Source organism: Labeo rohita, chromosome 3 (assembly GCF_022985175.1).
Source record: "Labeo rohita strain BAU-BD-2019 chromosome 3, IGBB_LRoh.1.0, whole genome shotgun sequence".
Lineage (NCBI taxonomy): Eukaryota > Metazoa > Chordata > Actinopteri > Cypriniformes > Cyprinidae > Labeo > Labeo rohita.
In genome coordinates this window covers 55,219,626-55,245,643 of record NC_066871.1, presented here as the reverse complement: position 1 = coordinate 55,245,643, position 26,018 = coordinate 55,219,626, and the positions used below count along the sequence as shown (strand labels likewise).

The 26,018-nt window shown below is 38.5% G+C and overlaps 4 protein-coding genes across 4 annotated transcripts in view; 3 read left to right on the top strand and 1 right to left on the bottom strand.

The window, feature by feature from the left end:
- LOC127162127 (GTPase IMAP family member 5) overlaps positions 1 to 26,018 on the top strand; it is a 269,255-nt gene that overhangs the window by 89,154 nt on the left and 154,083 nt on the right. The window lies entirely within an intron of this gene.
- On the top strand, positions 609 to 8,922 carry fam234b (family with sequence similarity 234 member B). The gene is made up of 13 exons (XM_051104639.1): positions 609 to 760; positions 1,437 to 1,835; positions 1,904 to 2,020; positions 3,880 to 4,074; positions 4,155 to 4,270; positions 4,344 to 4,494; positions 4,571 to 4,709; positions 4,786 to 4,986; positions 6,345 to 6,423; positions 6,505 to 6,666; positions 6,758 to 6,869; positions 6,962 to 7,176; positions 7,257 to 8,922. The coding sequence occupies exons 1-13, from the start codon at positions 724 to 726 to the stop codon at positions 7,257 to 7,259; spliced, it is 1,926 nt and encodes a 641-aa protein (XP_050960596.1). The 5' UTR covers positions 609 to 723; the 3' UTR covers positions 7,260 to 8,922.
- LOC127162412 (essential MCU regulator, mitochondrial) lies at positions 16,574 to 19,901 on the top strand. Its single transcript, XM_051105202.1, has 3 exons — positions 16,574 to 16,900; positions 18,223 to 18,366; positions 18,441 to 19,901. The coding sequence occupies exons 1-2, from the start codon at positions 16,766 to 16,768 to the stop codon at positions 18,358 to 18,360; spliced, it is 273 nt and encodes a 90-aa protein (XP_050961159.1). The 5' UTR covers positions 16,574 to 16,765; the 3' UTR covers positions 18,361 to 18,366; positions 18,441 to 19,901.
- ndufa6 (NADH:ubiquinone oxidoreductase subunit A6) lies at positions 21,958 to 25,057 on the bottom strand. Its single transcript, XM_051105029.1, has 3 exons — positions 24,886 to 25,057; positions 22,385 to 22,500; positions 21,958 to 22,290 (listed from the first exon to the last, which is right to left on the bottom strand). The coding sequence occupies exons 1-3, from the start codon at positions 25,049 to 25,051 to the stop codon at positions 22,159 to 22,161; spliced, it is 414 nt and encodes a 137-aa protein (XP_050960986.1). The 5' UTR covers positions 25,052 to 25,057; the 3' UTR covers positions 21,958 to 22,158.

Below are 26,018 nucleotides of genomic sequence, written 5' to 3'. Positions count from 1 at the left end.
ACTATTTCCAAGCTACTCAGTGTTCGTCAGTATCAAATAATCCTTCAGAAATCATTCTGATGATTTGCTGCTCAAGAAACATTTCTGACTGTTACTGATGTTGAAAACAGTTGAGTACATTTTTTTTCTGGATGAACCGAAAGATCAGCATTCATCTGAAATAAAAAGCTTTTGTAACATTATACACTATACCATTCAGAAGCTTGAAGTCAGTACAATTATTTTTATTTACTTACTCACTTATTTATTTATTTATTTATTTTTGTTGTTTTTTTGGGGAGATGAATTATAAAAAAAATAATACTTTTATTTAGCAAGAAAATCTAAAATATACTCAATATACACTAAAATATATTCAAAATAGAATTTTAGAATTTTACTGCTTTTGCTGAACTTTGGATCAAATGAGTGCAGGCTTGGTAAGCAGATATAGTATATATAAACAATCATATAAAATGTCACAACATGAGATTTATGCCTATAAATGATAATGTATTGAACGCAAAAATAATAAATAAATAACTGAATAAAAAATGAAGTCCTTAAAATCCATTTGTAACCAACACATTTTGTCTGTATTCTTGTGAATTTTCAGGTTGAGGTTCAACCCCCTTTAACTCGTCATTCGCGTCTTTGAGAGAAGACTCCATTACCCATGATGCATCTCCCCAGCACTGTAGCGGCAGCAGCACGCGCGTCGCGTCGCCGATAACATCGCGCGCCATGGCTGCGTCTCTGTCTCGCGCTCTGAAATTACCGGGTGAGTCATTTATTAATAGTGAATAAACGATACAAATGAATGATTGTAATAAGCGGCGGCTCGCGCTCGCGCTGCTGTGTCTGGTTCGGTGTCGTCAGTGATGTGATGATCAGACGCCGCTTCATTCCGTTATTTCGCCCTAACGCGTTTAAATACTGCGTGCGATTATGAATGTGATCAGAGCGATTGATCCTAATAATAAGATATTCACTCCTGCATTTATCGATTAACGTTAACCGCGTCTGCACGAGAGCGACATCAAAACAAGCGCTGCACAGACGGCATTAACCGTGTGATTATATAATATATAATATATCATATATAATATTCCGTCATGCTCAGCGGTGAAGAATCAACACGCAGATCGGTGCTTTAACCAAACACTAAACACCACTAAAATACCATGGTACATGCGTGTAGAAACAATACAGTACCATGGTAAATGGGAAAGTCACGTGACCACTGTTTTCTGTATGTGGGGGGGTTTGTGTCTAAAAAAAATGCGTCATTTAAAAAAAAAAACCTGAAATGGTCAATATTAAATCTGAAGTTTAATGACTGAATAATGACATATACATACACATATTCCTAAACATATAAGATTCTGTAGTTCATGTGTTGTGTTTGAGTATTCAGCTGAATCTGGGGGTGTGTGTGTGTGTGTGTGTGTGTGCAGGAAAGAAGGGCTCAGATCTGGGTGAGTATGACCCGCTGACGCAGGCCGACAGCGAGGATGAGACGGAGGACGACGATCTGGTGCTGAATTATCCTCGTAACGGGCTGAGCCCGGCCGTGGCCGACCTGAGGGACGAGGAGGAGTTTGACGAGGAGGAGGAGGAGCTGAGAGCGCAGGGGCAGCGGCCTCATAGAGAGGGGGCGGGGCACGAGGCGGGCTGTGGGCGGGGTCAGGGCGGAGCCGCGGAGGAGAAGGCGGCGCGGGTGCGAGGGGCGGTGCGGACCGCCGCCTTCCTGCTGCCGCTGTCCTGCGCCGCGCTGCTGGTGCTTCTGTGCGCCTTCCTCATTCCCTGCCCGCAGGGGGCGCCGCAGTGGGAGAGAGAGCTGGGAGACACGGCGGGTGAGTGACGCTCCGGCAGATAACTCGTCAAATAAAGACGCCGCGCCAACGTGTGCTCTTCCTTTTAGGCGTGACCTCACCTCCTGTTGCATTGTGGGATGTGGATGGGGACGGACTGGAGGACGTGTTGATCGGTGTCACAAACATCTCCAACGACAGTCAGCCAATGAACACGCAGAACAAAGGTCAGCCAATCAGTACAACTGTGACTCGTTCAATTATGATTATAACTATAATGATAACTGTAACAATAACTATAACAAACATTGTAATAACTGTAATGATAACTGTAATTAAATACTGATAGATAGATAGATCTTCTGTTTATTGTAAGTGCACGCTCATCTGCCGCTTTAAATTCTCAAGCATGTGATAGCAGGATTGATTCTGATTGGCTGTCAATGTTTTTATCATTCCTCAGCTGGAAAAAATTGCTCTAAAAGTGATTAGGACAATATTGTTTCTCTGTGCCTTTATCATTATAGCTGTGGTGTGGATTTCTAATACTGAGAACGATTTTTAGAACTATATCTTTATCGTTATCTTTATAGTTATCGTCCTTGGTGTGAACAAGCCTTAACAATAACTATTATGATATCTGTAACAAGAACTGTAATGATAACAGTAACAATACCTATAACTGTAATCATAATAACAATAACGATAACTGTAATAACTATAACAATAACTATAATGATAACTGTAATGATATTTGTAATGAAAACTATAATGATAACTGTAATAACTGTAACAGTAATTGTAGCTGTAACAATAACTGTAACGCTAACTGTAAATATAACGGTAACAATAACTAATGTTAACTATAACTGTAACAATAACTTTGATAACTGTAACATTAACTGTAACAATAATTATAACAATAACTGTAATGCTAACGGTAACAATAACTATAATTGTAACAATAACTTTAACGATAACTGTAATAATTGTAACAATAACTGTAATGCTAACAATAACTGTAACATTAACTGTAACGATAACTATAATGATAACTAATGATTTTTGTAATGGAAACTATAACGATAACTGTAATAACTGTAACAATAACTATAACTGTAACAATAACTGTAATGTTAACAATAACAATAACTGTAACAATAACTAACTGTAACATTAACTGTAACGATAACTATAACGATAACTGTAATAATTTTTGAAATGAAAACTATATCGATAACTGTAACAATAATTATACCTGTAATAATAACTGTAACACTAACTGTAAATATAACTGTAACGATAACTGTAATGCTAACAACAACAATAACTGTAACAATAACTATAACTATAAATGTAATGATAACTATAACTGTAACAACTGTAACCCTAACTATAACAATAACTAACAACTATAATGATAGCTGTAATGATATTTGTAATGAAAACTATAACGATAACTGTAATGTTAACAATAACTAACTGCAACATTAACTGTAACAATAACTGTAACGATAAATGTAATGATAACTATAGCAAAAACTGTAATGTTAACTGTAATGATAACTATAATAACTATAACAGTAACTGTAACGATAAATGTAATGATAACTGTAACACTAACTGTAACAATAACTAACTAATGATAACTGTAACAATTACTAACCGTAACGATAGCTGTAATAACTATAACAATAACTAACAATAACTATGATAACTGTAATGATATTTGTAATGAGAACAATAACGATAACTGTAATAACTGTAACAATAACTGTAACGTTAACAATAATAATAACTAACTGTAATACTAACTGTAACAATAACTAATGATAACTGTAACAATTACTAACTTTAACGATAGCTGTAATAACTATAACAATGACTAACAATAACTATAATGATAACTGTAATGATATTTGTAATGAAAACTATAACGGTAACTGTAATAACTGTAACAATAACTATATGTGTAACAGTAACTGTAACGATACCTGTTACAATAGCTCTAATGACAACTGCAGCTGTAAAGTCCCCGTTTGCAGGGTTTTGGCTCGTCCAATCAGATGTCTCCGTGTGTGTGTAGAGTTCAGCGTGTGGGCGCTCAGTGGTGTCGATGGGCAGCTGCTGTGGAGGAAGTCGCTCAGAGAGACGCTGTTCTCGGTTCAGTGTGGACTGCAGACAGGAAGTTCTGATCCGCTGCGCTGGAGAGAGACGCCGGATTCGTCCGCCTGCGTCCTGATCAGCTCCGGTCACATGATCACCGTCAACGCCTCCACAGGTCTCACACACACACACTCACTCACGACAGCTGAACACACGTGTGTTTGTGTGTGTGTGTTGATTACCGCTGTGTTTCAGGACGCACGTTGTGGACGGCGTCTGTAGGAGACGTGGAGTCTCACGCCGTGCTGCTGCCGGACCTGCAGGGAGACGCTTTTCCCGACCTGCTGATCGCAACGCTGCCGGCGGACCAGGTGACCAACGCACGCTCATGCAGAAACACACACGTATGAACACGTCAGGCTGATGATCCGCGTCCCTCCTCAGGTGTCCGATCTGGCTCTGGTCCTGATCTCCGGACGCTCGGGCGCTCTGATTGGCCGGCCGGTGAACTTCAACCTCACGGCTCAGGGGAAGCTGATTGGTCCGCTGCTGCACGAGACGCAGACGGGAGCCTATTACGTGCTGTTCGGACTGGGTGAGTGTGACGGGCGGCCGCCACAGGCGCGTGTGTGTGTGTTTGTGTGTGTTTATTCATGTGTGTGTGTGTTCAGGTACGGTGGAGGCCGTCTCTCTCTCCTACATCTACAGTCAGGCGACGGGCAGGACGGCGACACCTCGAGTGCGGCTGAAGGAGCCCGGCTGGGAGCGTCTGAGGAAGAGCAACTCGTCTTCACTCATTCACATCAGCAGGTGCTGCACACACTGACAGCACACACACACACACACACACACAGAGACCCATCTGACGCGCCCGTGTGTGTGTCAGCGGCTCTGAGCAGGTGGAGTTCCTGCTGCCCCTGGTGTCCTGTGGCGTGTGTCAGCAGCACAGTAATCTGGACGGCATGTCGGCGCTGAACTCGAGCCGCAGCGACTGGATCCTGCTGTGTGACGCCAGCAGCCGTCTGTCCGTGCTGAGAGCGAGCGACACGCGCACCGCCTGGAGCCTCAGCCTCACCTCCATACACACGTGTGTATTCACACTTCATACACACACACACACACACTCCAGTCACATTACACTAGCACATGCTCATTCAGACTGTTTGAAATATTATATATTTTCATTTTCTCTTTTTGTTGTTTTTATTACAAATTATTTTTTAGTACATTATTTCTTTAATTTTGTATTTTCCTTATTTAATTTATTTGAAGTTGTTTTTTTTTTTCTGGTGCATTTTTGCAATTTTTTTATTTGATTTAGTTTTTACTTGTTTTTAAAGTTTTAGTAATTTTCTTGTTTTGTAATTTTATTAACTTTTTTGTTTTTATTTCTTAGTAATTTCATTGTGCATTTTTATTAATATTTAAAATTATAAATTATATTTTTCATCTTCATTTTAACTTTAGTTAATTTTGTTGTAGATTTTTGCTGTTTTTATTGTCATTTTGTTTTTGTTATATTTCCATTTTATTTTTGTTAAAAGATTTCTGTTGTCTTTTTAATCATTAATCATTTATTTATTTATTTATTATTTTTGGTTTTCATTTTACTTTGTCTTAAAGTATTACTAATTTCTTTGCACAATTTGAGTAGTATTTTAAATTAATTTTTATTTTCATATTTTTCATTTTATTTTTTAATATTTTAAATTAGTGTTTTATTTTAATTTTATGAAGTGTTAGTAACTTTCTTTTTTGTTTTTCTTTTCTGTAACTGTAACAATAGCTGTAACAATAACTCTAATGATAACTATAATCATAACTGTAATTATGACATTTTTAGCATTTTTAGTAATATTTGTAGTCATTTTTAGTTTGAATTAATCTATCTTCATATTTTCTGTTTTCATTTTAATTTGAATTATAGTAATTTATTTGCACATCTGTAGTAATATTTTACATTAGTTTTTATTTAAATATTTAATATTTACATTTAAATGTATTCAGTAGTGTTAGTAATTGTATTGTTTTTTTGTTTGTTTATGTTTACTTTAAGTATGTAATGTACACTTACAGTTTTACTAATGTTTTTTAAATGTTAAATCATTTTCATATCTTCCATTTACATTTTGAGTTACTTTTAGTAATTTTGTTGCACATTTTTTTTTAAATATTTTGAATGTTTTTATTTAAGTTAATATTAGTAATTTGATTGTATGTTTTATCTTTTTGTTAGTTTTTGTTTCTTTTTTATTAAGTCTCTATAGTTTTATTTTAGTTTTAATTGTAGTTAATTTAGTGCTTAATCTGAATCTAATCAAACAACAGAAATGAAACTGACAAAAAGCAGTTTTTTTACATTTTCAGTAAATGTTTATCAAATGTTTGTATTTATTAGTTACAAACACGTCTGTCAGCATGCGATGAGTTTCTGTGTGTTCGCAGTCGTCCGGCGGCCGGTCACTTTAACGACGACGGCGTTCCCGATCTGCTCATTCATCAGTCGGCCAATGGCGTGAGGAAGGTGCGCATCTCATTATCATCTCATTATCATCTCATTAAGCGCTGTGATTGGCACGTCGCTGATTGTCCGTATCACCCGCAGGTGCTGATCGTGGACGGCGCACGGGGGCGGAGCCTGTGGGAGGCGGAGTTTGTGTGTCCTCGTCTGGCGGTGGAGGATTCGTCCATTCTGACGGCGTCCGGCCAATCGGTGTTCCTGTTCTGGGCGGGAGATCCGCTGGCGCAGCAGCAGAACGCCAGCAAGGCAGCGCCCCCTCTGCAGATCACATGATCAGTGTGTGTGTGTGTGTGTGTTGAGAGCGGCGTTTCATTCAGTGTGTGTTTGTGTCCCGCAGGCGGCCGCCGCGGCAGAGCCGGTCCTCCGCAAACTCTTCCTGTTCCACCCGTACTATCCCACAATCCTCCTGCAGCTGAGCAGCACCACAGACACCGTCCTCACGGCCACCGGTGAGACACGCCCCACACGCTCACTGACCAATCAGAGAGTGTCTGTGGGTCACATGACCAGGCTGATACATCAGTGTGTGTGTGTGTGTGTGTGAGCTACCAGGCGCAGCAGAAGGACGCGTCCTACATCAGCGTGTCGTCTCGACCCTCGTCCGGCCGCGCCCTCGGCGCTCAGATGCTCAAGACCCTCAGTCTGAGAGCGGCCATCGCGGACGCGCAGATCGTGCGGCTGACGGACGCCGGCAGAGACGACAAACTCAGCGCTTTCCACATCAACAAGTTCTTCAGACGTCTGGTGTTCAGACAGGTAGAGCTCACAGCTGCTCTTCAGTCAAAGCTCTGCTGATATTCTCTCTAACGACTTAACCTGAGCCTGTTTCTCCGCAGTGACGTGTCGGGACTCGTCCTCATTCCTGCTGATCTCAGATGAGCGTCTGTCGTCACTCAGGAGCGTCAAAGCTTCACGTGTTCACAGCAGAGCAAACGCACGCCGCTAACGTCACCACACACAGCCGCTCATGATCCCGTCTGCTGCTGATTTACGCTTTTAAAACTCCTCTGCACGTTGAGTTTGCTGTAGATATTCCTGACTCTCTGTACAGTATTTATATGTGTGTGTGTGTGTGTGTGTGTGTGTGTGTGTGTGTGTGACTGAACGATGCTGTAAATACTGCTGGATTAAAGCTGATCAATAAACACATTCGACACCATTATCATGTCAATCACTGGAATCATTAGCACTCGTTAAAGGAGAAGTCCACTTCCAGAACAACAATTCACAGATAATGTACTCACCCCCTTGTCATCCAAGATGTTCATGTGTTTCTGTCTTCAGTCGTGAAGAAATTATGTTTTTTGAGGAAAACATTTCAGGATTTTTCTCCATATAATGAACTTCATTGGTGCTCAGATTTTGAACTTCCAAAATACAGTTTAAATGCAGCTTCAAAGACTCTAAACGATCCCAGACGAGGAAGAAGAGTCTTATCTAGTGAAACGATCTGTCATAATTTTAAAAAATATACATGTGTATAGTTTTTAAGCACAAGCTGGTGTGCACAGGCTCTGGGATGCGCGTCCACGACGCTACGTACTATTGAATCAGGTTGAACATCTTAGATGACAAGATGTTGTTCTGGACGTGAACTTCTCCTATAACTGTGCAGAATCAGCAGTTCCTGAAGGTCTGAGGATCTGATGATGACGGTGTTTACAGTGTGACTTACATCATGATTAATCTTGAGAGGAGCTTTATCACCCAAATTCAGATGCAGGGTTTGCATATGTATTTCCATAGTCAAAGCTAAATGGTCTGACACACAGAGAGGACGACAAAGGAAGAATTAGGGAGAATCAATACATCATGAATGATCGACTGCCATTGTGTGAACATGTGATCATGTAATCCATTAAAAGCGAGTGTAATGCGAGTATTAGCATTATAAAATGTAATATACTGTATGGTATGGGTGTAACACACGTTTGTGTGTGTGTGTGTGTGTGTGTGTACTTGTTTTTGCTACATTGTGGGGACCAAATGTCCCCACAAGGATAGTAAAACCTGAAATTTTATGGTCCCCACAATGTAAAAAAATGATTAAAAATAGTAAATGATGTTTATCTGAAAGTGTAACGATGCAGGGGTAGGTTTAGGGTTAGGGTTGGGTTAGGGGATACACAATATCGTTTGGTCAGTATAAAAACTATAGAAGTCTATGGAAAGTCCCCACAATTCACACACACACACACACACACACGGCCTGTAGTTTTCAAACACACCTGAAGGACTTGATCATCTGGATCAGGTGTTTCATAAGGGTTGAATGTGAACAGCCCTGATCTGCAGGTGCCTGATCTGTGAATCTGATGATGTAATGCAGATCAGCTGTAATCTGTTTCTGTCCTGATCTGAATGTAGACGCTTCAAGTTACAGTTCACTAGAAATCATCTTTTATTCGCTCAAACTGTGTGACTTTCTTTTATTTGCTATGAGAAATGTCTCTGTTTTTCTGGCTCATTATTAAACAGGCTGTCTGCAGCGTTTTAAGTCTTTTTTAAAGACCAGGGCCTGTATTCACAAACGTTTGATGATAGGGCAGGAGTCTCTCTGTCAGAGATGTGTTCATAGAAATATTGTAGAGTATAAAAATGTTGCTACATTCAAAAACAGATTTTAACATGCAGACTAAGTGCCACTAATTAAGCAATTGTCTCTTACATGTGTGCTTCTCATAAACAATTAGCAGATATGCATATAGACAGCGTTTTAATTAACAGAGTAGACCAGCGGTGCTCAACCCTGTTCCTGGAGATCGACTTTCCTGCAGAGTTCAGCTCCAACCCTGATCAAACACACCTGAACCAGCTCATTAGGATCTGAAGGAGCACTGGATCATTACAGACAGGTGTGTTTGATCAGGGTTGGAGCTGAACTCTGCAGGAAAGTCGATCTCCAGGACCAGGGTTGAGCACCGCTGGAGTAGAATAATCACGGCTGATAGTAAGAAATGCAAACATAAAACTGGACACAAGAACAGCTGTTACTTCTCGCCCATCTTGTTCATGAAAACAAGGACAAAGTTGTGTGGGAAAACGTGTGCAAATACATGTGGCAAAAATTGAGGAGAACTACATTTAGAACTGACACGGCAAATTGGCAAGTTATGAGCTACTTTCAGCCTTAAGATGTTTTGTGAATACGGGCCAAGAACAAATGAACTGATCTATAACCCATTCAAAATAACCCTCTCAAACACAGTTTAACTAATCAATATCAAACCCAAACACACATAACTCACCCAAACACGGGTTAACTGATCTGTAACCCACCCACCCGGCTGAAAAATCCAGCACTGCTGGTCTCCAGCGTAAGGTGTGTTTTACACACTGGAGCAGCTTGTAGTTAAAGACAATTTTCCAAATTCATTTCAATGAATTATTTAACAAAGAAAAACACAAGTCACTGGTTACACAGTAAAATCACCAGTGTTAAAGCAGCACTGCTCAGTTTTCGTGTTGTCCAGATCTACAGAGAGATAAACTAACACCGAAGCAGTTTTGTGGTTAGTGAAATAAAGCAGATTCACTCCACTAGTGCTGACTGAGCATTAGCCATGACACGGTTAACGGTTTAGAGGAACAGTAAGAACAGAAGAAAGTGAGCAGAAACACATCAGCGTCTTACAGCAACACAGCCTTCGATAAAATCAGTATTTCACAATAAAGCGCTCGCTCGCAATGTTTTCAGTAATATTCAATGGTCCTCACTGCACTGACACATCCTTTACTGTGACAGCTGGATCTGAACATACGTGACCAACCAGATACGAATGAACTAACTATAAACTGTTATTATCAAGTTGTTATAAACTGTCCCATTGAAAGAGCTCTTCTCAAAACACCTGTTATTGAACAAACCGCTTATGATTAAACTTCTGTTAGGGATTTTTTGGTTTTCATATCTTTAAATGAATTTGTTATGCGATGTACTCAAACTCTTTTTAACCGATTTGTGTACAGATCTTATGAAACACGTGACAATTCCTTTGATGCTTTGAAATGTTTTACCAGAGACATTAATTAATAATGTGATCATAACTAAAGCAATTCAAATACTCAGTTCTACTTTCAGCAGAGGGAGCGAAAGAAATGACATATTTATCATATAGTTCAGTCATTTATGTTTTGAACATATTGTTTTTAGGCTGCATCATTTATGTGTTAAATGGAGAAATATGCAAGTAAAAACAGTTTGTCCCCAAAACACTGCTTGTATACAGACAACCGGCCTACTGACACTCAACCTGCATGAACCAACATCACCAGCTCCATTCTGCTGGAGAACAGCATGGATCTCCTGGTCCACCAGCTAGACCAGCACTAACCAGCATAAACCAGCCTGGACCAGCACTAACCAGCACAAACCAACTTAGAATCCATGCTGGTTTATGCTGGATTTTACAGCAGGGGAAATGCAGGTTAACTGATCCCTGACTCACAGAAATGCTGGTTAATTAATCCATAACTCCCCCGGACACTGATTAACTGATCCCTAACCCACACAAACACGGATTAACCGATCTGTAACCCTGCCAAACACTGGTGAACAGATCCCAAACGCATGTTAACTGATCCATAACTACTTTAAACACTGGTTAACTGATCCCTAACCCACCCAAAAAAAAGGGTTAACTGATCCCAAATTCACCAAAACATTGGTTAACTGATCCATAACTCCCCCAAACACTGATTAATTGATCCCTAACGAACCCAAACACAGGTTAGCTGATCCCTAACGAACCCAAACACGGGTTAACTAATCCCTAATCCACCCAAACAGAGGTTAACAGATCCCTAACCCACCCAACCTTGGTTAACTGATCAATAACTGTAAAAAGCATGCAAAAAACTTGTTCAAGTTTTGGAAACTAGGCTTCAATAGTTGATGAAGAACTAATAATCAGCAGTGTTGGGGGTAACACATTACGAGTAATGCGAGGTACGTAATCAGATGACTTTTTTCAAGTAACTAGTAAAGTAATGCATTATTATTATTTTTTTTTTCAATTGGCATTTTAACAAGACACTACATAATGTATTCTGTGGAAAAATAAGAAATTACAGATTGTCTCAATATAAACCTACTCAAAACCTCAAAACCCTCCCATCCAAAAGACGTCTAAAGTTAAGAGAAAAAATAAAATGATAATATGATAAATGATTAATAAACCAATAAAGATGAACAAATACATTATAAAAAAAATAAATAAAACAAAAAGACAAACAAACACACACACACACAAAAAACACATTCTTCTCTCAGTAATCAATCTTCCTTCTTTCCAATAGAACTTAATTATTGTGTATTAGTGCTAGTGTCAAGAGAACAGAGTAATCCTTTGCTGTAATCTAAAAAAGGTTTCCTAACCCTAACCCTAACCCTAACTCTTATGAAAAGATTTAAGAGATCCTGTAAGCGAGAATCTTAACTTTTCAAGTTTCATACAGGAAAAGATTTCTCTGATCCACATATCATGCGACGGGGCGATAACCTGTTTCCACCTGAGGAGAATGGCTCGTCTAGCTAAGACGGTAGTAAAGGCGATGGGATGAAACAGTCAAATCAGATCTCAAGGAAATGCCAAAAAGAACTGTCATGGGGTTAGGGTCTAAGTCTATGTTAAGAGCATTATTAATTGTATCAAATACATTGGACCAAAAGTCTGTCAGCCGAGGGCAACTCCAGAACATATGAAGGTAGTTGGCAGGAGATTGACAGGCGTCACTCCTATCTGGAAAAATCTATGCTAGTTTGGCATTTGTTAAATGCGCTCTGTGGAGCACCTTACACTGCAATAGGCCACGTCTGGCACAAATGGAAGAGGAGTGGAGCAAATTTAAAATGTCTCCTCACTGATCATCTGTTATCGAGATACCTCGGTCATGCTCCCAAGATTCTCTGAGAGAGACAGTGGGGTCTACGTTCAGTGCAGTTCTCAAATTGTAAATAACTGAAATTAGATGCTTCTTTGCCTGCACCCAAAGTGAGAAAATGATCAAGAGGGCATTCAGGAGGGCGCTGGGGGAGGTGGGGAGACAATTTCTTAACAAAGTGTCTAAACTGAAAAAAACAAAACAAATGACTACTGGGCAAACTGTACTTTGTGGATAAAAAAAGAAAAAGATGCGAACACCCCATCTACATACAAGTCGTTGAGCTCAACCAAACCACTGGCTGCCCAAATGCGAAAAGCCGGATCACAGCAAGATGGGGAGAAAAGGTGATTATTTAAGATGGGTATGTGGACAGAAGCTCTATGTAAACCAAAGTGCTTCCTGAAATGGACCCAAATTTTGATAGTACTAGTGACAACTAAATTAGATGAAATTCTACTGACAGCTAAAGGAAGTTGGAAACACATAACCAAATACAAAGTGCCTTTTGTGGATGCAATCTCCGAATGAACCCGGGGGGGGCAGTCTTCAGCCTGGGCATTACTGTTCCAATAGAGAATCTTATTAATATGTGCATTCATTTTTTAATTTACAAGAAAATATTTGAATTACGTTTTTAAATAAGTAAAGTGGAGTGAGATGTTACTTTAGTTCTAGAATAAATGTGAACATGCATTAATTCATCTCACCAAAAAACAAAACAAAACAAAACAAACCAAGCAAAAAAAAAAACAGATGCAGTATTGCTGAAAATGAATGAAAGCGGTGAAATGCAACTCGCAAACCTGCAACAATTAAATATATAGTTAAATAATATAAATATCCTTTATGTATTTAATCCCATTTTTTTAACCAGTGTCTTTGCTGCCGACCTCTGGATGATACTAATACTAATAAGCAAAAATTACTCAAGATACACTAACATTTGTTCTTCTTTTTATTGCTCAAGAGTGTTGACCTTCCTTCTTCTGCTCTCTACTGTACAGACGTGAATTTGTTTTTTATTCAGCCTGAGGCCTTCGGTGTGAAAGAGCTTTTACATTTGCCAAAAACAGAGCTTTTTATTTTAAAGGGGTGCTATTATGCTTCTTGAACTTTAGTCCGTGTGTGGTGTGTGTCTTTGGGCACAAAAAAGATCTACAAAGTTACAAATCTCAAAGTCCACTCCAAAAGGAGATATTTCATGTTTAAGAACTACAACGAACAGCTCCTTTGGACTACAGCTATTGTTTTCCGCATGCAGTGATGTCACAACACGGCCCATTAGAATATCATTAAAATAAATCCCTCCCACGGAAATTCAGATTGTTGTGTGTGTGTGTGTGTGTGTGTGGGTGGATTAGCCGAACTTTAGTGATGCAGCGCGGCGGGTATAAACACAAGCACTGATTCAGAGCTGTGTGCGGTGTGTGGTGAGAGATTTATTCATCATACAGTGTAGATAACGTTAGCTTCACTTATAACAGTGTTTTTTAAAACACATAAACTTGCACTAGTGTAGGCTAGACTAATCAGTGATGATGTTCTTTGATAATGTTAGTCTGCTTTTATCCTAGGTGTATATGACTTCCTTCTTTCAGATGAATGCAATCAGATTTATAATAAAATTTGCCTCACACGGCTCCGGAGGGTTAATAAAGGCCTCCTGTAGCGAATCGATGCATTTTTGTAAGAAAAATATCCAGATTTAAAACATAAGAATCACTTTAATTTAGCTTGTGCTTACAGTTGTACACTGAACTGCCTTCTTTGCTGTTCACCAATCACAGCGCAGTGGGACAACCAGTGTCGGGAAAGTTACTTTGGAAATGTAACAGGTTACAGATTACAAGTTACTTGATTTAAAATGTAATAAGTAGTGTAACTTTTCAATTACTTCATTAAAGTAATGTAACATTTCCTTTATTTACTTTTTGATTACTTTTCTAAATTTCTAATATTTTCAACTGTTAAGAAAAATTATCAAGCATACAGCACTGACTTAAGTTGCCCCGAATGAGTCTGAGCTGTGTAATAATTTATTTTAAAGCACAGCCACCACAAAGTCACACTTTTTTTTTTTTTTTTACTTATTTTTGGGCTTTTTATGCCTTTTATTGTGATAGGACAGTAGAGAGATGACAGGAAAGAGCTGGAGGAGAGAGGGGAGCGGGATCGGCAAAGGACCTCGAGACGGGAATCGAACTCGGGTCACCGTGAGCTCAGTTGTGCTGTATGTCATAACAAGATCATAACATAAATAAGATCATAACAAGAAATAGTTTAATAGCTATGATTCTGGGTTTGAAATCAAATGTTTGCATAGTTATGATAGAAAACACCAGCATCTAACAATGCCTTGGAAAAAACAATCTTTAAAAATAAAGTTTAGGCACAAACCCAAATAAAACAGTTATCGAATAGGCATGTGTCCTATTGTGTGTCCTAAACTCCTGAAACATTGGTGTCTCATTTTAGAGCCGTCAATGCAATTTAAAAGAAGTCAATTAAATCTGTAAGTGTGTGAATAAATTCAGATGTGACCCCCTTTGTAATCACTGGCATTTTTCAGAAGTAACTGTAATTCAATTACACATTTTTTCTCAGTAACTGTAACTAATTACAATTACATTTATTTTGTAATTAAATTACGTAATTCCGTTACATGTAACTAGTTACTCCCCAACACTGGGGACAACTAACCAATCACAACACATTGCGTTTTTCGAAAGGCAGAACCCAGAACTAATCGAATCATTTGTGCCAGGTTGAGAGAAATGTATTGTAATAATGTAAATTATGTTAAAGTGCCCCTATTATGCCATTTTAAAGGTTGCTAATATTTTTTTAATAGACTCCCAAAACAGCTTTACATGTATGCAAGGTCAAAAAACACTTCAGTTTTCTCCAAAAATAGATTTAATTTTACCCCATTTCTAAATGATTCATAAACGACTCATGCGAAGCAGTTCAAAGAATCAGTCTCTCTAAACGCTGCGCGTGCGCTTTGGTCGAGGCAGAAACAAGCCGTCCTCATGCAGTGGAAGAAATTGAAATGAACGGGTTTCATAGCACAGCGCTTTCCGCATTCGGTGTGAAAGCCGCTGCATGCTCATCCTTTATCATTACTCCAACTAATGACACAGACAGACAGTCAATCACATCAATCACAAACTGTCAGACTACAGTGGGTCCACAGCTGAACAGCACAACTACACAAGTGTGATTTAACCAGTTAGCATGTATAACAACTACTTATTTTGAACAATCGCTAGAAAATACAATCTTTGTAGATTCATCATCTTTTAGAAGTGAATATAAAACAGTTTTACTCACAGTGTAGGATACAGCGTCTTCCGTATAATGTACGTGTAAATTTACATCGGACGTAAACCACATGGAAATATATGGGCGGGCAAGTTGTTCGTGACCACTGAGTGTTTATGATGTAGAACATGGGCAGACATTGTCTTTTTTTTTTAAGGACAATAACTTTATGTATCGTGCACTGTCGGCTTCACAACTTTGCAGATAGTTTATGTTCACATGCAGCTACATGACACACTGCATGAAAGATCATATTTGAAAACGCATAATAGGGACACTTTAAAAAAAATGCGGTTTTCAAACCACCAAGCATGAAAGTTCTAGTACACCCCCGAAACAAAATCAAGACTCTGTGAAAGAGCATAATAGGACCCCTTTAAAACAACCATTAAGCCCTGCCCAGATTTAAAAAGTAATGTAAAGTAACATAACACATTACTGTAGTGAAGTATTAAGTGTTATGTCACTATGAGTGTGAACACTGAAGGGTGTTGTAATATAACAGAGAGTGATCCACAGAGATCAGGAGTGAGCAGCTGTTGTTGCTCTAGTTCAGTCCCAGCTCATGTTGTAAAAGGACATCTGTAAAATAAAGAAACTTTAAGTGCATTCCTCTGCCTCACAGAACATTACAATAATTAGTTAGTAACTTGTTTAGGGAGTAAAGCAATATTGTAATGCATTAGTGTTTTTTTCCCCAACACTGATAATCAGTCATAAAAATGTCAAATTAAAATCAAGCATTTAAAATAAATCAATCAGAGTGAACACCTGCTCAGACAGATGAAATGTCACGTGCCCCTCATCACAGAACACGTGCATTACAGAAACACCACTGAAACACTGAGAATGGTGTGTTTTATGTCTGTCACATTCGACTACAGTGAAGGAGAGTGAATAATGATGACAGACTGATGCTCTAACCTGAGCTCTAACACAGCAGAACATGTTCCTGTGGTGTGTGTGGGTCAGGGTTTGCTGTCATATGTGGAGCAAACAACACGCACACACGCCTGCAGGGCGCTTCTATATATAAACACTGTGTGAACACACACACACACACACACACACACACACTCTTTCTCTCTCTCTCCGCCGGTAAACACACACCTCTGTCAGTCGGTCGGCGGTGATCATGGCGGCGGTGTCGGTCGTTCGCCGGTTCGTGTCTCTGTCGGTTCCTCGCGCGCGGCTCGTCGGGACTCAGCAGCAGCAGCACCGGACCGCAGTGAGCACCACCACCGGCGCCGTTCTGCCCAAACCCAAGAAAGTGCGTGAGTAAATCAATCATTCAATCAATTAGAGATCGGATCATAAAATAACGCGATTAATCATCAGAACCAGAGATCAGACACACACACAGGAATATATGGACGGGAATATGACATGAGCTCGTGTGTGTGTAACAGTATTATAGTAATATGTGTGTTTATTATTATTAATCATCGTGTGTATGAGATCAGAGTCAGAACAACTACAAGCACATTGTGTTGATTTCACGCGCTGCTGTTGTTGTTTGTCTCTTTAAATGCTGCAGGGCGGATTCTGATTGGCTGTCCGTGTTTTTATTGTTCAGCAGCTGAAAAAAAAAGAAAGTAAAGGAAAAAACAAACGTTGTGAAAGTGATTCCAGTGATAATATCCGTATAGGGGATTTCTTTCAGAGGGTTAAGGCAAAAACTGCGTCTTTAATGGCTATTTTTTTATTATAAATGTTCACAGACATGTAACACACAACATGAGATGCTGTAGTTCATAGCTCAGCTCATTAATTATGTATTTACTGTGTGTTGTGAAGCAGCAGTGATGATGTGTTCAGCACAGAACTTTCTGATTCACTTCATTAAATCATTACCAGTGTTTGAGTTCACCTGTGAACCGAGCAGTTTGATTCTTCTTCAGTCTCAAAGAGGACTCAATCTGAAACAGAGGAATTATTTAGTGCAATTAATGACGCAATGAAAATCAATATATATTAAGAAAAAAACATTTGCTGAAAATGCAATGAATTTGTTCATCAGATTTGTAGAAATGTGTCATTGCATCACTGTTTCACCAATGAATGTGAATGGGTGCCGTCAGAATGAGAAGCCAAACAGCTGATAAAAACATCACAATAATCCACAAGTAATCCACACCACTCCAGTCCATCAGTTCACATCTTGAGAAGACAAAAGCTGAAACAAATCCATCATTAAGGCATTTGTAACTAAACTAACGCTTCCTCCAGTGAAAAAGTCCCTCTGCTGTTGTCTCTCACATCAAAATCCAGCCACATATTAAACGGTGTTTGATCTGAGCAGATTTCTCTCCTGATTCAGACCACTTTTTCACTGGAGGAAGTGTTATATGGATTATGGACTGGTATTTTAGTTGATGGACTGCAGTGGTGTGGATTACTGTGATGTTTTTTTTTATCAGCTCTCATTCTGACGGCACCCATTCACTGCAGAGGATCCGTTGATGAGACAGTGATAAAAGGCACATTTCTACAAATCTGATGAAGAAACTGAGGGTGATTACACTTCTTTTATCACTTCTTGACTAGTCAGACTAGTTGAGTGTTGGTAAGCGGTGATGTTGTTGTTGTCAGACGGCGTTCGGTCTGGTGCGGATCATGATGGTCGTGGCTCCGTTCCTGTACGTCGGGACTCTGATCAGTAAGAACTTCGCGGCTCTTCTGGAGGAACATGACATATTCGTGCCTGAGGATGATGATGATGACGACTGATCTCAGGTCAGTGCTTTCACCTGTATGGTGTGTGTGTGTGTGTGTGTGTCAGACTCTCACGCTGATGTTTGTTTCCACAGACGCCGCTGATTCACATCACAAACTGAAGCGCTGGAGGAGTCTGTGTGTTCTCACTCCTTCAAGACGTCTGCATCACAGATTCGTTCGTCTAAATATTACTGTGTATTTATGAAGATTCGTTAAGAGTTGAATTCTTGATTCTGAGTGTTGATGACTGATCTATAATAAAGAATATATACATACACCACCACTCTAAAGCATCAGATGATATTCTTTTACTTAATGCATTAAAGGGGTCATCTGATGCACATTTTGATATCACAAGTTAATATGATTCTTTAGGGTCTTAATGAAAAGTCTCTAATATAATTTGATTAAAAATTCTCAGTGGTTTTGTAAAACAACACCCTTTTTACCTTGACAAAATGAGCTCAGCAAAAATCTTCTCATTCTAAGGGGCTGTTCCTTTAAATGTTAATGAGCTCTGCTCACCCCGCCCCTCTCTTCTCTCTGTGGAGTGACGAGCTTGTTTACATTAGCCGCGTTTAGCCACTAAACTTCCTAACTACCACGTTATAAGGAAAGGCGATCACAAAGATTCATAAAAAACGCTTATACTCACTTCTGCTGTAAGTGAATCTGGATCATGAATGATTTGTGTGAACACAGACGGATATATGTAGATCGGGAGGTTCATTCCCTTCACAAACAAACGTAATCTACTGCATCTTCAGCAGCTCAGATGTCGGGAGTAAATGATGATGTTCATTATTACATCCAGCAACACAACACCTCAATCACTCAATCAGAGATATTCTTGTCTAACTTACATCCCTGCTCCAGCATCAAAACAAGGAAAGTTACTGGACTGTTACAGCTGATCTGAGGTCAGACGCTCATGTCAATCAACTATGGTGGGAGTGGCCTCTGTCATGTGACGCCACAACGACAGGCATCTGAGAACGGCTCGATTTGAAAAAGGGGATATTATTTTTACAGATTAATTAAAACCACTGCATGGATTTTTATCATTATAGGGTAGATTTGTACATACACTGACAACACACATTAATGTTCAAACAACATGAAAAAGTGAAGTTTGCATCCGATGACCCCTTTAAAATCAACTCAATCACTGATCAAGGATGCACTAAATTAATCAAAAGTGCCAGTAAAAACATTTATAATATTGCAAAAAAAAAAAAAAAAAGCATTTCAAATCAATGTTGTTTTGTGAACTTTCTATGTATCTGTGAATGCTGAAACAAAATGTATGACAGTTTCCACAAAATTATTGTGCAGCACAACTGTTTCCAACATTAATAATCATAAATGTTTGAGCAGCAAATCAGCATGTGACACTGAAGACTGGAGTAATGATGCTGAAAATTCAGCTGCGCATCACAGAAATAAATTACAGTCTAACAGATATTCACATAGAAAACAGCTGTTTTAACTTGTAATAGTATTTCACTATTTTTACTGTATTTGTGATCAAATAAATGCAGCCTTGGTGAGAATTCTTTCAAACATTAAAAAATGAGCTCTGAATACACAAACATTTCATATTACTATCAGTGTGTTAGTAGAACACACAAACATTGCTTGAACTGTTTTATCATTTCTATTTTCATATTAAAGTTTGTAACTCTTGTGTTTTTCCTTATAAAAAACTTTGTTTTTATTAATATAACTAATTATTTCTTAATTCTTATATTTTCCTTATGTATTTGAATTTTTGCAATTTTGTTGTGCATTTTGCAGTGTTTCATTTGATTTGTTTTATTTTAAAGTTTTAGTAATTTTATTGTTTTGTGGTGTTTATTAACTTTTTTGTTTTCGTTTTTTAATAATTTTATTGTGCATTGTTATTAATATTTTTATATATATTTGTGTCTGTGTATATATATATATATTAGGGATGTCACAATACTCAATATAATATCGAACCGTTCGGTACGACACCCACGGTTCAATACGCGCTTGTTCTTCGGTTTTGCATTTAAATAACTTCCTTATTTTATTTCTCTCGAAATCTGCTGTACATGCACACACATGAGTGTTTGAAATAACTTCCTTGTGTGATCTGATGTGGATTCTCATCACAGAATGAGGCAGACAATACATTCTATGCTCATATTCTATGTATGTTGATTAGCAGTGGCTTATGAAAATACACGAGATGGCTTGAAGAACACAGATAAACCATATGTCATTGCAGACGAGTGTTTATTGTCCTTACATTTCATCATTCTAAACGTTTAAAGTTATATCTTGGTTTTAATCAGTTACAGCAATAGAGATGCTTTTATCCGTATTAGAGAAGCTGGAACAGAACGTCATCAGCGCTGCTTTGACGCATATGTGTGTTTTTTGTTTGTTTGTTTGTTTTTTTTTTTGTTTTTTTTTTTTTTTTTTTTTTTGCACGAGGGCACCCTCTGGCGTCCAGTATGAATGAAACCCATTCTATTTTGCGTTAAAATCGAAAAAATAATACTTCTCTCAAAAGAAAAAATAAGCAGACATATACTAAAACAGTGTACAGAGGTTTCTGGGGGTATTTTGTTAACTTGTTCCAAAAAATACCACACTGAAGTGGCAAGATATCAGAACCGAACCCAACCGAAAACCGCGGTTCAAAAACCGAGGTACATATTGAACCGTGGACTAACTGTATTGTTGCATCCCCATATATATATATACACACACACACACACACACACATATATATATATAAAAGGCTCGCCATCTCTACTTTCTTCAATCCACGTCCAGCGCCATTTATTTTTGAGTCCTTTATCTATTGCTAGGACATCATCCCCAGGCTTCATAAACTTGTGCTCCATTTTTTTTTCTCCGACAACGCTAACGTGACATTGACGTATGGGTGTCAATCATACTGTGTTGCAAGGACCCGCCCTTCTCTGCTTCTGATAGGCTTGTAACGTTAGTTAAAGCTGCATTCCTCTCATATGATTGGTAGGTGAAATAAATTGGCTCTAAAATATTATTATTTTTTTCCCTCACGGCCGCACGCCGGAGATCCGGCACGGTGCCGGAATACTTTAAGCCCTGTATATATATATATATATTTTATTATTATTAATTTTAACTTTAGTTTTTCCATTTCATTTTTTACATTTTTATTAAAGGTTTTCTGTTGTGTTTTTGTAGTTTTTATTAATTATTTATTTATTTTTAAATTTTTGGTTTACAGTTTTACAAATTTGCACATTTTTAATATTTTAATAACATTTTTATTGTAATATTTTTGTTTATATTTTAATTTCAGTTAGTTTTAGCAATTTATTTGCACATTTTTAGTAATATTTTGAATTTGCCATTTTAATTTAATTTCGTGTTGGTAATTATTTATTATTATTATTATTAAGTATGTAATAAAATTGTAATGTTAATTGTAACAATGATCACAGAAATAAATGATCGTTTAACAGATATTCAGATAGAAAACAGCCGTTTTAAATTCTAATAATATTTCACATTTTTACTGTATTTTTGAGTAAATAAATGCCGCCTTGGTGAGCAGAAGAGAATTCTTTCAGAAACATTAAATAATTCATTTAGAATAGTAGCGTTTAATTACACAAACATTTCATATCGATCCGTCAGTTTGTGGACTGAAGAACAGACAGAGACGCTTCTGTTCACTGACGTCTGAAATAACAACAGGAGAGAGTTTCAGCATATATACTGTGTATATTTACAGTCCAGAAACAGAAAAACACAACACACTTCACAGGGGTCAAAGGTCGGGGGTCAAGGGTCATGTCCGTGGTAGAATTTGGACAGGAAGTCAGCCGGACGCTGGGCTTCGGTCTCGTGGAAGAAGCGCATGACGTGAGTCTTCTGCTTCCAGACGTTTATGGTCTCCTGCAGCTCCATCTTCCCCTGAAACACAGCAGTCAGCGCTCAGATCGCACGCGTGTAACACACCACACACGCCAACACATCACACGCTAACGGCAGGATGTTCGTTCCTCACCTTGATGACCAGCATGTCGATGACGCGCGGATCCGTCACGTGTCTGTTCTTGTCGAACATTTCCCGCAGCTTCTCGTGTCCCTGCCGCGCAGTGATGTCCAGCTGATACATGTGAACTGAAACACAGCACACGCGTGTTAGCGCCGCGTCACACGACCGGAAAAACTACTGAATCCAAACGAGGATCTGAATTTTTTATCTGAAATTCATAGTCAAGTTACAGGAGGGTAAAAATGATTCAGAAAGACGACAGCATCACAGTGTTATTGTTACACAGAGATTGTTTGTTCTATTAGTGAAATCTGTTGACTTTATCAATCTGTGTTGAATTATGAGCCAATGGTGACAAATGAGGAAACAGCACTTTTCACGCTTTCTCCAAAGTCTGCATGTCTGTAACGCAAGAAGATTTTAAATATTGGGTAATCGCATGAGATTGTGAGGTGCGTTTAGTCAATGAAGCCGGTACGTTGATTAGTAGTAAAGCTCCATCAGGTGCGTTCAGCTGGAGCGGCAATTCATACACAGAGCCGTAAATCACTGACAAGCTACGCCAAAATCGTGCTCAAAATCGCTTTACTACTAATCAAAGTACCGGCTTCATTGACTAAGCGCGCCTCACACTATCATGCGATTAATCGTGCAGCCCTAGTCTTAACAAACTTTCCTTTTGTCATCTTTATGTTTAAGGCCCTGTGAGATTCGGTTCCAGAGATACTGAAATTTCAATATGGCTCCAGGAGTAAATCATTAAAATGTACACATTTTCAGTGGTCAAAAACCAAATGTGGGACAGTTTGAAAAAAATATAATACTTCTTTCTTTTAAAGGGGTCATCGGATGCTAAGTTCACTTTTTCATGTTGTTTGAACATTAATGTGCGTTGTCAGTGTATGTACAAATCTACCCTATAATGATAAAAATCCATGCAGTGGTTTTTAATTAATCTGTAAAAATAATATCCCCTTTTTCAAATCAGAAATTCTCAGATGTCTGTCGTTGTGGCGTCACATGACAGAGGACACGCCCACGATAGTTGATTGACATGAGCGTCTGACCTCAGATCAGCTGTAACAGTCCAGTAACTTTCCATTGTTTTGATGCCGGAGCAGGGATGTAAGTTAGACAAGAATATCTCTGATTGAGTGATTGAGGTGTTGCTGGATGTAATAATGAACATAGTGGTCGTCATTTACTCCCGACATCTGAGCCGCTGAAGATGCAGTGGATTACGTTTGTTTGTGAAGGGAATGAACCTCCCGATCTACATATATCCGTCTGTGTTGACACAAATCATTCGTGATCCAGATTCACTTACAGCAGAAGTGAGTATAAGGGTTTTTATGAATCTTTGTGATCACCTTTCATTATAACGTGGTAGTTAGGAAGTTTAGTGGCTAAACGCAGCTAAAGTAAACAGGCTCGTCACTCCACAGGGAGAAGAGAGGGGCGGGGCAAACAGAGCTCATTTGCATTTAAAGCAGCCTCGACCAGAATGAGATGAATTTTGCAGAGCTGATTTTGTCAAGGTAAAAAGGGTGTTGTTTTACAAAACCATTGAGAATTTTTAATCAAAGTATATTAGAGACTTTTCATAAAGACCCTAAAGAATCTCATCAACTTGTGGAAAATGGGCATCCGATGACCCCTTTATGAGGAATGTGTGAAGAACTAATAATCTTGAAACTGGAGATGTATCTGGTTTAATTCTGTCATCGCACCTGCATTGAACACACCAGTCTGACACAAACACTCTTATTCCGAGGTTCATGTGCCTATAACTCAAGAAGTATATAAGATATTGCCATATGATTTTATATTCTAGTTGTTAAGAGACTTTTCTTTTGAAATCTAAATTTTCAAGGGCCTACATTATTATATGAGGATCTCAGTGAGGCTCCATGTCCAGATCATTGAATATTACCCGGTTTCAGCTTCAATTACAGACATGAAAAACATGAAAAGTGCTGTTTCCTCATTTGTGATTGGTCACCATTGGCTCATAATTCAACACAGATTGATAAAGTCAACAGATTTCACTAATAGAACAAACAATCTCTGTGTAACAATAAGATAATGATGTCATCTCTCTGAAGTCATTTTTCCTCCTGTGACTGTGAATCTCAGGTGTAAAGTGTGATTTTGATCTCCTCTACACTGGATTATTACTCTGTGAATATTCATACATGACACTTAATATTGTGTCTTTCATTACTACACATGTGTATCTCTCTTCAGAAAAGAAATATTAACAAAATCAAACATGTGAGAAGTTTTGACACATCAGAAAACAGCACCGGTAAGAAAGAGGTTATTTTTCGCTGCTGAATGATTCACTTCAGTTCATATAACAGTGTCTGAATCTGTCACACTCAGTGTTTGTGTTTTTGAGTGTTTGTGTGTGATTTTCTGCTGTGTGTGTGTGTTTGATCCTGTCAGCTCGTCGTGTGTCTGACCTTGACTCGGTTCTGTGTGTTTTTGAGCGCGCGCGCACACGGTACCTGCGTTCGGCACCTCTCGGTACCAGGCCCGGTAGAGCTCCCGAACCCTCCGCTTGGCTTCATTCAGGTCGCGGCTGAAAATCGGTTTGACGACTTTAGCGGCAGCGGCGCCGGTGCGAGTTGCTGCGCTCGACGCCATCATGAACTCCGCTGCTGTTCTGCGCATGCGCGCGCTCGCTGCGCTTCAAAACCGTAACCCGCCGCGTCCTTCCGGCGCGGAGCGGAACTGCACGCTCAAACATCTGGAGCATCATCTGCACAGCACTTTACGATCGTCAAAATATCTGTGATTTTCATAATTTTGTGAACTATTACCGTGTTATTTTTATATTTAGGATATCACATTTATCATGTGACCCTGGACCACAAAACCAATCATTACAGTCAATTTATTGAAACTGAATAAATAAGATTCCCATTGATGTATGGGCTGTTAGGATAGGACAATATTCATAAAGTATTTGATAATATGGAAAATAAAGTATTTGAAAATCTGGAATCTTAGAGTGCAAATAATAATAATAATAATAATAAATATATATATATATATAAAAATACTGAGAAAATCGCCTTTAAAGTTGTCAAATGAAGTTGTTGCATATTACTAATCAAACATTAAGTTTTCATATATTTACGGTAGGAAATGTACAAAATATCTTCATGGATCTTTAAAATTTACATAATATCCCAATGATTTTGGTATAAAAGAAACAACGATAATTTTGACCCATTAATGTATTGTTGACACATATTATGTAGATTTATATAAGTTAGTCTTACATGACCGAAAAAAACGCAGAAAGCTTGTTTATTCGTCTTTAAAGGGGTCATCGGATGCTAAGTTCACTTTTACATGTTGTTTAAACATTAATGTGTGTTGTCAGTGTATGTACAAATCTACCCTATAATGATAAAAATCCATGCAGTGTTTTTTAATTAATCTGTATAAATAATATCCCCTTTTACAAATCAGAAATTCTCAGATGCCTGTCGTTGTGGCGTCACATGACAGAGGCCACTCCCACAATAGTTGATTGACATGAGCGTCTTACCTCAGATCAGCTGTAACAGTCCGACCTCTTTGTTTTGATGCCGGAGCAGGGATGTAAGTTAGACAAGAATATCTCAGATTG

What these genes read in the sequence shown, in the direction of transcription:
- ndufa6 (XM_051105029.1), bottom strand. Translation starts at nt 25,051, where the DNA reads ATGCGCAGAACAGCAGCGGAGTTCATGATGGCGTCGAGCGCAGCAACT. An exon ending in CCGAGAGGTGCCGAACGCAG is followed by an intron (nt 22,501 to 24,885) that starts GTACCGTGTGCG and finishes GCTGTGTTTCAG; the next exon opens with TTCACATGTATCAGCTGGAC. An exon ending in TCGACATGCTGGTCATCAAG is followed by an intron (nt 22,291 to 22,384) that starts GTGAGGAACGAA and finishes GCTGTGTTTCAG; the next exon opens with GGGAAGATGGAGCTGCAGGA.
- fam234b (XM_051104639.1), top strand. Translation starts at nt 724, where the DNA reads ATGGCTGCGTCTCTGTCTCGCGCTCTGAAATTACCGG. An exon ending in TCACTCATTCACATCAGCAG is followed by an intron (nt 4,710 to 4,785) that starts GTGCTGCACACA and finishes TGTGTGTGTCAG; the next exon opens with CGGCTCTGAGCAGGTGGAGT. An exon ending in AGCCTCACCTCCATACACAC is followed by an intron (nt 4,987 to 6,344) that starts GTGTGTATTCAC and finishes GTGTGTTCGCAG; the next exon opens with TCGTCCGGCGGCCGGTCACT.
- LOC127162412 (XM_051105202.1), top strand. Translation starts at nt 16,766, where the DNA reads ATGGCGGCGGTGTCGGTCGTTCGCCGGTTCGTGTCTCTGTCGGTTCCT. An exon ending in TTCTGCCCAAACCCAAGAAA is followed by an intron (nt 16,901 to 18,222) that starts GTGCGTGAGTAA and finishes TGTTGTTGTCAG; the next exon opens with ACGGCGTTCGGTCTGGTGCG.